This window comes from Asterias rubens, chromosome 9 (genome assembly GCF_902459465.1).
Source record: "Asterias rubens chromosome 9, eAstRub1.3, whole genome shotgun sequence".
Lineage (NCBI taxonomy): Eukaryota > Metazoa > Echinodermata > Asteroidea > Forcipulatida > Asteriidae > Asterias > Asterias rubens.
The window spans coordinates 3,554-17,489 of NC_047070.1; the positions used below are offsets into that span (position 1 = coordinate 3,554).

At 38.2% G+C, this 13,936-nt stretch overlaps 1 protein-coding gene across 2 annotated transcripts in view; it reads left to right on the forward strand.

Moving 5' to 3' along the window:
* Window positions 1-228: 228 nt before the first annotated feature.
* The window catches only part of LOC117295165 (regulator of G-protein signaling 12-like), a 35,849-nt gene continuing 22,141 nt past the window's right edge, over window positions 229-13,936 (forward strand). For both annotated transcript variants that reach the window (XM_033777737.1, XM_033777738.1), the window contains exons 1-3: window positions 229-462; window positions 5,816-7,989; window positions 8,621-8,755. In XM_033777737.1, the coding sequence (XP_033633628.1) occupies window positions 5,836-7,989; window positions 8,621-8,755 (2,289 nt within the window). In that variant the 5' untranslated portion in view covers window positions 229-462; window positions 5,816-5,835. The remainder of the gene's footprint in view (window positions 463-5,815; window positions 7,990-8,620; window positions 8,756-13,936) is intronic.

The window sequence follows — 13,936 nt, forward strand, 5'->3', positions numbered from 1 at the left end:
AAGTTAAAACATTGCAAACAAGTTTTTTATTAGTGGCAATATTTTTATACCGCGTACAGTCAAAGATTTTATAGTATCTTTGGTACAGTTCAGTAAAAAAAATTCTACCCGTTAGCCCGCCCTCTGTTGTCACGGAACAGCAAACTGAAAATAAGCCGCGGGTACCAGCGCGCTGGTGCACGATTAAAAACTTAATATTTCAGAGTGTATGTGTATGTCATGGATGATAATGGACGATAATGTCCATTTGCGACGGGTGGCAATGTGTATCGCCAACCAAACTGATTTGTCGTTTTTTAAGTACAAAAAACGGACAGAATGTGAGTAGCAGTGATCTACCTTAGGTAGTAAAAAGAAGGATGATTTTAAACATTGTTTGTGGATAGTTCTTCAACACGTCTCACCTCATGATTGATTAACCGTGTAAGTTGTTGCACACCTGCCTTGTTGTCTGGCATTTTGGTAAGTGAGTTTCATTTTGAATGTTGTTGTCCATCCAATCAACACCATGGAGGAAGAACCTCCATGGCAATACCACCTAAACACCGTACTCATCCACCAGTATTATAGCTATAAAAGCACCATGATGTAATACAACTGAATAACATGAATGTTGTTTCTATTGAATTGAGTGATATGTAGTCGAGATACCCCAAAGATATTGCCAACTGTTACTGTACAGTGAACTAACAAAATATAACGTGTAGTCATTATTATGACGATGTTAGCAACCCTCACTCAAATGTTTTCAAACCACAACTTGATTCGCTTAGTTATGGGTCAACTCGGTCCCAGTCAACTCGGTCCCAAGTTAACTCGGTCCCAGGTCAACTCGGTCCCAAGTCAACTCGATCCCAAGTCAACTCGATCCCAAGTCAACTCAGTCCGTATGGTTGACGGAAAGTTCTTTGAATTGGAAAAAAGATAACTAATGACCTTTGACTTTTTGAGATGAGTGTGCAGATCTTCAGGGTATAACGATCCTTGAGCGTCCCATTTGTTTCTAGATTCAACTTGTGTTTGTTTATTTTTAAATATTACCATAATTGTGTTGGGCGAATAAGTTATGAAGTGTAAAAAAAAAAAAATTATGAGTTCAAATGTTTCTCTGCTTTCAACCAGATTATTGTTTTTTTTGTCTGGCTGTCACTCAACAATTACCATTAAAATTGACAAACATTAACAATTGAATCCACTTTGATTACAGATGTTTATTTTATCAACAAATTTTTTCAGAAAACACATAAATAATATATAAAGTACAATTTCTGAGAACTAAAAAATAATAATTGACAAAACTTTCCAGTTAATCGTTTTTATCGTAATAACAAAATCAAAACACTTGGCCGACCAATTAAATAAAGCGTTGTTCTAAAACCCCCTCGACCCCCCACGACCCCTCGACGTCCGCCCCGTGTTCAAAGAATGTCCCAATTCCGAATTCATAAAATGTCGCTTTACGGCCGAGTAAGAATTAAGTCCCCGATTTAGAATTCACAGTGTGTGATCCACGACGCAACTTCCTTCCACGACTAGACTTGATTTCAAGTCTGAGACTGCGGTTATATTTATCTGCATCAGCCACACAGAATTGGGAGTATTTACTCTCCGCTTCCGCACGTCACGTGCACACCAATTGGGGACCCAAAACACGTCCGTGTGGGCATTTGGTCGGTCGGGTCTACAACCTTGAGCTTCGCTTAGGGTAACTAGTAGTACCATAGAGAAAGGACGGTAGTACCATGGAGGAATAGTACACAGGACGTGAGGCATAATTTTTTTTCCTAGGACGAACGTGGGCAATTAACATAAAATGGGCGTGTTTTTGCCCGAAAAACACTCTCGCGCATGCACAAGCTTTAGTGATGACCGCAAGGGTCCTTGGGCCACTGGTGTTGGTATGTCAATGTGGTATGAAAATAGTTGTGGTAAATAAATGGGGACCACACAACCTGCTTTTCTTCAACTATCGCTTCACACAATTGTGTACAGGTTGTGATGAACCAGTCTACCCCCTATTTCTTCCTCCATGGTCTAACCATGGAGATATACCATCCATGGTCTATTTTTAAACTGGGCACATTTGGTAATTATTGTCGAAGACCAGTATTTTTACTTGATTTGGTAATTAATGTCGAGGACCAGTTTTTTCACTTGATGTATCCCAACATGCATTTAAGATAACAAACCTGTGGAATTTTTTTTTATTTTTGTTGCATAATTTTGTGTGCTCCAGATGCATAAGTGCTGTTTGTAATGCAGTGTACTTTTAAATTTCATCAAAAAACATTAGTGACCACAACCGTTCATTATGACCGTCAGTCTATTTTCATAATTGCCCTCCCTCTCCCTCCCAACCATATCCAAACGTATTTTATCAGGCAATCAAGACTTGGCAATGAAAGCAAGCGCGACGCATTTGATGAACACAAGGTAGAGTTGTACATGTACAAATACGCAGTTTTTCATGGTACATGGTACTAATACATGTACATTGTACATGTAACATGTGTACACATGTAACATGTGTACGTGTATGCGTGTATGTGTACATGTTTAATATGCTTGAGTGTATAATTTCCACAACTATTATTACGTCGTAGTACGTATGGCATGGGAAAATGTATAGTTAACTACGCCCATTTATGTAAATTGCCCACGTTCGTCCTAGGAAAAAAAAAAAACGCGGACGGGAGCGATCGACCGGAAATGGGTCTGCCTGATCATCACGTAATGAGTTGGCCATAATCGGGCGGTATACGCAGGTTTCCAGTTGGGATAATAATCTCGGATCGGCCAAGAGATACACATCGAAATACCGCAGTTTTTTATTTGTACATCACAATTGCCACAGGCCCGATCTCAGCAGCCAATCACGCGAAATTTGCTTCGTGTATACTACATGTGTATGGTCTGTCTCGTACGCTGTGTTGTTGTGATGTGCGAGGCATGGTAGTCGACGTCAGCATACAAAATTGTGTGCGTGATTGGCTGAGGTTGTGAACTGTGGCAATTTCAGTGTACAGAAAAAAAGATCGCACAAAAGTCGAGGGTCGACGGGGTCGTGGGTCGTGGGGGCCGAGGGGGTTTTAGAACAACCCTTAAATAAAAATAATTTTAAAAAAATAAAAAGGTTGGTTGAAAACAAAAAGTAAGTTAACTTACACAAACATTAGGAGAGGTTTCGCAAGTGTACGGATACACATACAGAAACCGATACGTCGACAGTTTGTGTGTTCACGTGACGTGTATCCGCTACCATCGTATTTTGCACACACGTTAGCAGCGGATACATGAACTCATACACGTCACATTAAAACGTATACTGCTTTGCAGACTTTTAGTTGTCTTTTTTTCCAAACACATTTCCCACGAAATTTATTTCACTGGTACCGTGCTTGATATAGATAGAAAATTGTTAGTTACAAGCAAAACAATGCTAAAATGCAGTGCACATAACACGGTGTCTGTAAAGGTCATGCTTGTCGGGAAAAAACACTCAGGATGAATGTGAGCGCACTCAATACTATAGTTTGCGAAACAAAATCCAACACTGGCGTGAACGGATACGGTATCATATCCGTATCTGTATCTGCTGCCGCATGCTTGCGAAACCTCTCTATTATCAAGTACATGTAACTTACACGAAACAGTACAAACAAAATATTTTGGTCAAAGGACCGAGTTGACTTGGGACCAAGTTGACTTGGGATCGAGTTGACTTGGGACCGAGTTTACTTGGGTTCGAGTTGACTGGGACCAAGTTTACTTGGGTTCGAGTTGACTGGGACCGAGTTGGCTTGAGACTGAGTTGACCGGTACCCCTTGATTTCCGTTTACCGCAAGACTGTGCAAGCTCCACTGGTGACAGAAGCTCTGCAGTTTACTCACGGTCTGTATTTTCGTCAGGCTTAATCATGCTGAGAATAAAGTTACTTGTCGTAGGTTGTGCTCAAACAAATATTTATTAAATGATGATTTTGTTTTGTATGTCACGTGCATTGTTGTATATGCCAACAATCAAATGAGCCAAAGAAACAACATCCGAATTTCCAACCTGGAAAATTCAAAACGAAATTGTCATCTGCTAGATTGAGTTTCACTCTCTTTCAGTCACACATTTACATAGATTACTTGATGTGGTTGCTATTTGGGATTCTATGGCATGCCAAGATCGTGATTTTTTAATTATTTTATTTTTTTTGTTTGATAAAAAGTTGGAGAGGAAGGTCCTTGTCATTGGTTATTTTCAAATTGTTTGTTAATTTTTTTTCAAGATGGCCACCATGTCTTAAATGCAGTGCATGGGATTGGTAACTACTCAAAATAATTATTGCCATAAAACCTTTGGACTTACATGTACGTGTAATGAGTAATGGGGAGCTGTTGATACATGTAGATGTGAAAAACAGCTCCCTCTGAAGTGACGTATCCTGGTGTCATGGGTTTTTAGTAGGATAACAGGAACATTTTTCACAATTAAAAACTTAAAAGTTTTTTTTTTAAACGTCTATCCAACCTTTTTATAATGACACTTGCTCTTCATCGTGCAGGCCTGGAATTACAATTTTTTTAGGGCAAGGCCACTTTGGTCTTGGATATAGGCAATGTTTGAAGGGCACCAAGGCCAGTAGAAAGGGCACCAAGGCCAAAAGTTTCAAAATAAAGAAGGCGCGAAGGCCAGTAAGTTATCAAAGGGGTCATGAGCCTTATTAAACAAGTAAATTAAAAAATTGGCTAGAGGTTTCCCTATGGGTGGTTAACCCAATGGAACAGTTTTTTATGAATAAGATATTGATAAATCATATGTTATTCAAGATATTGATAAATCATATCTTATTCATAAAGAAACCAAATGATTAAAGTAAAAAAATAAAAAATAAAAAAATAAAAAATTCTATGAAGAAAAAAATAATCGTAAGTTAACTTTCTTGCATTTGGGGGCATAGTTCTCAAATTCATCTTTTACATCTTCCTCCAAACGCTCTTTTTGCGTCTTCATTTTGGCAAATTCCTTCGTAAACATTTCATTCCCCAACAATATTTCATCCGTTCACAAACGGAGGATACCATATATGGGCATTTTAACAACAGCGCCCTCTGTTGATCAATGGATTGTGTTAGACTGGTTCCTTGTGAAATCGGGACATCAGATAAACGAGCGTGTGGATTATATGCGATGCAGGTTAGCGCTAGCGTAGGCGATGACTCGGGAGTGGAATCTCCGTTGCGCTAGTAACGTTGAATACCATGACTGCTATAGAGTTCCCTGGATTAGTATTGTCGGCCGTAAGTAGTCGGCCGAAAACAAATGTTTGTGTCAATAATAAAATCTTGGGCTTGGGTAAAAAAGGGCACAACGGGGAAAAAAGGCACGGCAGTTTTGGCCGTGAAAATTTTCCACGAATTTGATTTCGAGACCTCAGATTTAGGACTTGAGGTCATGAAATCAAGCATCTTAAAGCACACAACTCCGTGTGACAAGGGTGTTTTTTCTTTCATTGTTATCTCGCAACTTCGACGACCAATTGAGCTCAAATTTTCACAGGTTTGATACTTCATGCATACATGTTGAGAATACAGCAAGTGGGAAGACTGGTCTTTGACAATTACCAATAGTGTCCAGTGTCTTTAAGCTACACAAAGTCCAAGGAATAAAGAGCAAGTGATTTGTTGGGGACAATAGTACATTTGTGTGTACGTTGAGTTCAGACACAAAACTTGGAATGTATGAAATACATACGTACGTAAATGTAGTGCCATATCCTGCAAAATATAAAAAATTAATTGTTCTGTTATCTTTTTCTCCTTAAAGGTACACACCAAGAAGCCACAATGCATCTCAACAGGCGTAGTAAGTCTAAATTACAAGAGACTAGGTTTTCAAACCTAAAAACAGTGGAAGTTGGACGTGGTCGAAATGGTTATGGCTTCACGATGACTGGACAACATCCATGTGTTCTAAGTTGTATCTTACCGGGTAGCCCTTCCGATGCCTGTGGATTGAAAGCTGGAGATTGTGTCATGGCTATAAATGGAGAGAATGTCACACGCATAGGTCATGAACAGATTATTAAATTGATTGGATCTACCTCGGGAGTACTGAGGCTTACAGTTGCTGAAATACAGGAATCAGAATCTTCAGATGAAGAGGACTTTGTACCAGTTCCAAGAGTCCGATATATGAGATCAAAAAGTGTGACACCTTCTAGTAAAATTAAAACTGATTTGAGCCGAGAAGATCAGCAGACCATAATGTACAAGCAACATCAATTGCAGTCAAATGTAGGTGCCAATGTTGCCAGTAAGTTTGCACCAGGACACCTTAGTCCATACAATCAATCAGGTCGTGCTGCAGTTATGCTTAAGAACAGTGCAAGCAACCACGATTACACATACTGGAATGGGAAAGAGTTTGAACAAATCAGGGGTGCTCAAAAACCCAGGAACGTGAAACGTAATTCAGAAAACAAACATTACAGACGTAGACCATACTCTGCACAAAGTCATTCTAGCTTTTATCCTGAAAAAGAAGAAGATGAAGGTGAACTTCCTGACCCCGGGTTACGACCTCTGACTCCAGTGGAAGTGTCCAATATTATGTATCCTTCACTTCGTTCCCAAGCAAGGTCTGGAGCTCAACAAAGGAGATTGTCAGCTTCAAGTGGAGAACAAGGAGTGTTGATGCATGCTGTAGTTGGATATCTTGGATCTATTGATATTCCGGCATCTGCAAATTTACCAATGGCAAGTCTTCAAGCTATAAGAGGTTGTGTAAGACGTCTACACCTTGAGCAACGTATTCATTCCTTAATGCTGATGGAAATAAGAAACAAAGGTGTTTCTCTCATCAATGCCAATCACAAAGTTGCAGTTGTTTACCCAGCTGAAAGAATTACTTTCTCAGGTATTTGTCCTGATGACAAGCGGTGCTTTGGAATTGTTACCTCACAAAATCCAGAAGACAACTTGGAATCTGCTGATAGTGATGATGAACCAATTGGAAGTTCCTGCCATGTTTTCATTGTGGATCCTTCCTTGTGTTCACATAATGTTCATCTTGAAATGGCTGCCAGGTTTGATGTCCAGTGTATTCATGATCCATCAACCAATACATGTCAACAGTTCCCAACATCATCTCGACCCTTGCTGACTTATATCGCCCAATTACACAGAGAGCATGGGGATAGCTTGCATTTTGCCGACTTCTATGGTCAGTCTCCATATCCAGTTGGTCCGCGAAGATCAAACAGCAACAGTAGTAATAGTGACAGCGGGTTTGGAAATGGTAAAGAAAACGAAGCCAATGGTCATGGAGAGAGAGTAATGATAGTTGATGTTGCTGGACATATTCGCAATCAGAGAACAGCAGGCCAGGGTTTACATGAGGGTTTACCAAATAGACATGTGGTACAAGCTGAAATAAACACATCCCAGTCATCCTACTCAATCTCTTCAACATCATCACCAGAACACTCTCCACAAAATGGCTTCAAAACAAGTTCATCAGCAGGGCGCCTTACACCCCGGGCCAGACCTGATCCTATCTTGAAGGATCTAAATGGACGTCTTACCCCTCTCTCTAGACCATCTTCTGTTGTTTTGAACACTGCATCTGGGCGGTTGACACCTCGAGCCAGACCTGATCCTATTGGTTTTCATAGCACGCAAGGTTTGGTTGGGTCAAATCAAGAGCAGCAACAAACAATGTTTAAAGAAAGATCTCAAAGTGTTGATATCATGATACAACCTCAGTATCGACCTCCGAACACCAACAACACCATCCCAAGTCTTCGTTCTCATGTACGAGGCAATGACCAGGTTCAAGTACAAAGAAGGCATCCTACTTCAACCAGTGTGAAGGGGAGACCACCAACTGGAAGACATTCAATGTATGTTAAGATGGATACTGGTCGTACAAATAGTGAAGCAGAGGTACAAGTACGGAAGAAAATACCTGTCCTTCAAAGAGATGGAGCACCAGTCAAGGTACAAAAAAACCTATCAAATATGTGATGATGTGAGTGCATTGTCGCAGAATATAAAAAGGTCAAATCTTTACTGACCATTTTATCAGGCACAGCTACAGCTACACAGTACATGTACACGTTAGTGAATGATATGAGTAATTATAATGTGACAATGCTTGATGAAATGCTTTAAATATTTGTTCTTTAAAAAAGTAATCTCACACATAGATCATTGTCATTTAATATTTTTAACCCTAAACACACACAAAAATGAGCCTACTGAACCACCCCAGCCCAAACTCCAGGGGTTTCCCATAACTTTTTTTTGTCCTATCCCCGCCAAGGGAGTCAACCAAATTTTGGCAAGCTAGTGAAGGAACCTTTGTTTTGACTCGCCTGCTGCTGTTTTCACTTGCATTTGGTGACCGGGCACTCTGAACAATCTAAATACCTTCTAAACAAATATGGACGAGTTCATGTAGTTACATTTAGTGGACACCAACATTTTCAACATGACACAACCTTGCCTTGTTTGAGTACTTTGGATACTCGATATAACATATAAAATGGTTTAGTCTCAATGTTCAACCAATCAAATAATAAAGATGAGAAGTTGTTATGTTCTCTTGTTTGCATTTATATTTTGGCAGCCTCTACAGAACCTGTATTTGGCAAGGCGAAATAGTGATTGTTCGGAATACAGTTCTTCTGATGTTATAAAGACTTCTATGCACAAAGCACTTCAAGCTAAGCGGGTACTACTGATGCAAGGAAGAGGCAGAGATGTAAGTACATGTAGCTTTAGTATAAAGAAAAGGTCAAGGTCAGGCTGTGTCAAATCATAGCAACTGAAACATTGAAGGGCTGTAGAACCATAAAAGATCGACCAAACATTTTGACAGCAGTGAGCAAGTTGTGAGTGAGGCACTATAGTCAACCATTAGTTGATTTTGCATGGTACCCAGGGTGTATTGAATGCATCAGTAACCAGGCAAAATCAACCAATCACTTGAATTTGCTCAGTGTAGTCAGGAGCTCATCACTGTTGGTCAACAAACTGAGCAAGAAGTTTGGAAACAAGACTTTTCGGGGATTTGTGGTGTTGCAATTGGATGTTCTTAGTACAAATTCAACACTATGTAATTCGTTTTTAAGGTATCGGACTGTTCAGTGGTAAACGAACTAAGCGCTGTACTGTGGTGTGCCGCAAGGTACCAACGCATCACTCCCTCGTACCGCCGGACTTGTTTGGAATAAGGTTTGGTGGAAACGAAGCTAAAATTACTGGCCTTGTGCCTGCCGTCCAGCATGAATTTTGATCCATGCTGCTTAGGTGTATATTTTGTTTTACAACCCATAATTTAATGGCTTTCGTGCCTATTCTATTTCACATTTTGGCCTTGTGCTTTTGCTACTGGCTAAGTTTTTAATTTGGGGGTCTTAATTATCAGTAGCAGCAGTGAAATGGTGATGTTCCAAGCAGGCAAATGTTGCATTACTGTTCGTCATGTACTATCAATTTGGTCTAGAAAACTTGTTTTCCCAATTTTGTCAGTGTGTTCTTGGCCCTCACATACATTTACTAAGACATGTATTTGATAAGACTGCTTTTCCATTGAACAACGGTCAATAAACAACAAATCCTTTCAGACCAGAAAGTGAACTGTTCTTCACACAATTTGATTGCAATGTGTTTTTTTAACGTCATGGCCTTCAACAAAGTTTTGTGTTTTTGCAAAACATATGACACAGATGTAGGACATGTGAAAAGATACATCCCTACTGTCCTTCATACAAAACTCATTTTGTACTATTTCACACAAACTTTGACAATTTATTTATTTATTTTTATCATGTAAACAGAGATGTTCCTGCCAACTGTGTTTAATGCCTTAAACATGTTAAAGGGTCTGTACTTTTTGTAGGACAAAAAACACAATGTCTACAGATTTACACTAACTTACACAGTTTGAAGATAATGATAGTAGAAAGCTTCCTTGAAAATATTACTTGCTGAGGTGCTGTAGTTTTTGAGAAATTAGTAAAACAATGTCAAGAAAAATAGTTATTTTAGCATGTAAAAACGTATTTTCATGACATTGTTTTACTCATTTCTCAAAAACTACACCACCTCAGCAACTAATATTTTAAGGGAAGCTTTCTACTATCATTATCTTCAAATGGTGTAAGTTTATTTTAAATCTGTGAACATTGTTTTGTTTGTTACAAGTACCCAAATCCTTTAAAAATGAGTTACAAGTCATGACTTCACTGGCCCTTGATACCTTCCAAACCCTTGGTTGTTACAGTGTACTGGTATTCTCTTCATCACATACACTGCTTATCCATGAAAGAACAGTATTAACAAAGACATGGATTTACTTAGTTGTGGGCCTACTTCTTGACGAAGTAAACATCTTCATAGAGTTGAATAGGACAACTGATCTGGCCCCTTTATCAGAAGAGGTATTGATTGTGCCTTTTCTATGAATGGTGACCCATAAATTATTAATGGTCAAGATAAAACTGAATATAACTGATAGATAAACCCATAATTGCACATGTAGCAAGACTCCATTTGTTGAAGGGACAGTTGATGGTTGTTTAAAATAATATATCTAGATACACTTGATAAAAACTGAATGGACTAAGTAAAACTTGTACAAAATACAAAAATTGCACACTTGTTTACATTTAAACATGATGAACACGCAAAACAAAGGTCATTATTGGGTTGAATATTATACATGACTGCATGTAAGGTTGTGATGGAAACCCGGGTACCCCTCTAAAATAATAAGTTTGTATGGTCCTTTATTTTTGGAGTTGCACCGATCATGGTCCCTATGCTTCCTTTCATTCATTCATGAACTCCATGTGCACAGCAGTATAGACCATTTGTTTACGTGTGACATGTGACATTGCCACTTTTTACCATGTACCAGGCAACAAACTGCACTGGTCATGGCAAAGTATACATTTTCAGGGCTTGGGATATCCACAAAATTGAAGGGCTTGTAGCTTACAATTTGTACTGGACCAAAATCAAGATGAGCTGAACAAACACCAAGAGACAAATCTATTTCATTTGTCGTGAGTACATGTTCTTTGATACTCAACATAATTTAACGATGTCTATATTAGTGTTATTCACACGACAGCAATTTAACTGGGGTCCCTTGATTAATTTTAGCGGGGTTGTAAAATGTAGCAATGTTTCACAATATTACAACTCTTTGGAATCAATTATCCATTCATTTGAGGACTATCACCAACTTTGATATCTTTAAAACTTATCTCAAAACATTTATTTTTTTAAAGACATAAGGGCTTTCTTTGAGTTATTGCATGTTTTATTGCCATTTCTGTGGGGTGATTTTGTTGATTGTCTCGTATTGGTGTATCTCATTGTTTGTTTTTTATCGTTCTTATTGTGTTCTGTATTTTTGCTGTATTTTGCTTATCTCTTGTACGTAAAAAATACTGTACAGCGTTTTGAGATTTTTTTTTATGTAAGACGCTATATCAAAAATAAATTATTATTATTATTATAAGCTGTAGGTGTTGTTTTCGTCGAGATTTTTATTATTTTTATTATTATTATTATTGTTCTTTGTTTCCGCCTAAAACCCAATAGCGTTTTTGTTCAGGCCCCGTCTTCTCAAGTATGAGGATAAAATACTCAAATCATATATCAAATTGAAGCTTAGAACATAAGCTTTACTCTAACAAAAAAAGTTTTAAAATTCTTAATTAATTAACCACGTGGTCTTCATTTGAATTTTTAATTTGTAAACTTGATGCAGTCACTTTCATGTTATTGTGAAATATTCTCTTTGGTAATACAACACAGTATGTACCTCTATGAGTTGTTGACTTCTTGAGAGGAGTCTATACTATTTTGTTTCCTACCCGCGTTCTGGACACATTACTCTGTACACGCACAACGTACGGAGGTTTAGGATTTTCGCTAAAACATACGTTAAATTTGTCCTTGTTTTTCTAACCGCGTTCTAGACCAATTACTCTGTGCATGGGTTTTCGTTAAAACGAACATGCGTAACTAGATAGGGGTTTTTGACGAGATCGGCGTCGTCATCAAAAAACCCTAAAGGCATCTAATACTACATTTCAACCCTACTTAATAATTATAGGCCCCTAAGCGTTAGCAGTTCATATTTAGTGACAATGGTCGCAAAATCATGAAACGAGAATTATTTCGCCGGATCATAATCCCCTCTGTTGATGCACTCATGTAAAAACCCACCGTTTTTGCATCGTGCCCTTCTAAGCCTAGTGGTCATCAGTCGCGACTACACATCTGAGAATTGCAAGTTCGAATCTCCGTCCAAATTATTATTTTTTTTATCCCCCAAAACTTAACATATATTTCTTTTTGTAATATTTAAGTTTGATTCATATCTTTATATCGATAGTGTTGCCTTTTCTTTTTCTCAATTGTTAGCCATAACCTGTGTGCATGCATGACATGATGATGTTTAAAAACACAGTAAGCCAAAAATGGTGATCATAAGCGCAGAGTTTGGTGGTTAAGAGTTCTGTGAAATCAACTTGTAGGCCTACTAGATCAAACATCAAATTACCGACCAAAAAAATGTTAAAATTTGTAATTAATTAACCACGTGACCCATATTTGCATATTTAATTGGGAAATCTTTGTAGCACCATATCTCAAGAAGTACACGGCCGTTTAACAATGACTGTTTGTAGTTATAGACTCCTTGGGGATTGGAGATTAGATTAAGTTTGAAAAACCGTGACCCCCCACCCCCAGTTTAAAAATTTTTGAGATGTGCCCCCTTTCATCATATCAAAAGTTGTCAAAAATTAGACAGTGCAATTTCCATAAAGTAGTTTTAGTTTAGTTTATTATTACGCTTTACACTGGTAAAAAAATATACAAATAGCCTAGATATAAAGATCAAAGAAACAAAATAGATTAAAATAAAATACCAAGCCAGTGAGTGACAAGGAGGAGGTTACCAGCACCCCTGCAAAGTTGTTCTGCAACAAAGAATGTCCACTTACATACACCTACCCCTCAGATTAAAACCACCAAACCCTCATTTTAAAAACCACCTATCTCTCAGATAAAAAAAAAAATCATGCCTGCAGGAAGTCTAGGCTCAGTGGCTCTTTTGTAAAAATGTGATGTCACAGGTTATAGAAAGTATCGTCCATAAAAAGTACAAAATACTACTGTTGTAGTACTTTAAAGCTTTGTACACTGTTTGCACAAACACTTTGCACCAGGCATTCATGACAGGATGTAGTCACTTCTCATGGATGACCCTGATTTGTTGCACAATATTTGTTGATATTATTTCTTGTTTACACCATACATACTATGTATTACAGTACAAAACTTGACTTTGAATCCTATGTACATGTATGTACCCTACACATTACGTTTTGTGCCCTGTACATGTGCATGCCGACCTTGAAGACCATGGATGTACACAATTCATACTAGGTACTGTACCAGTAGGCCTACTGTCATTAAACAAACAATTTATTGTATTGGCTGTTGTGATGAATTCTTCAACCATAAAGTGGGCTGAAAAGGGAAATTTACCTTTCTCTTCAAGTTTTGCCCAAGTGTATTGCGCATGTAAGCGAGGTGAAAGAAAAAATATTAAACAAAACAAATAAATCGTCCGTGCATTTAAACAAACTCTTTTGATGTACATAGAAAGTGTTGCCTACATAAAAAAGGCATACATACATGTACACCCATACATTACATGTTTCAGGTACATTAGCTAGATAATGCTTGCATTGTCCTTTTCTTTGTGTTGACCTTTTCTGCTGTATCAGGAAGTGAAACACATGTAAGTTCCTGTCTGCGCAGTTGTTACTTGCTATTCAGTTGACTTTTCCTGTTGGTGGGTTAGTACTGGCAAAGGGAAGCTCTTGCAATACACAAGTACTGTTATTCTCAATCC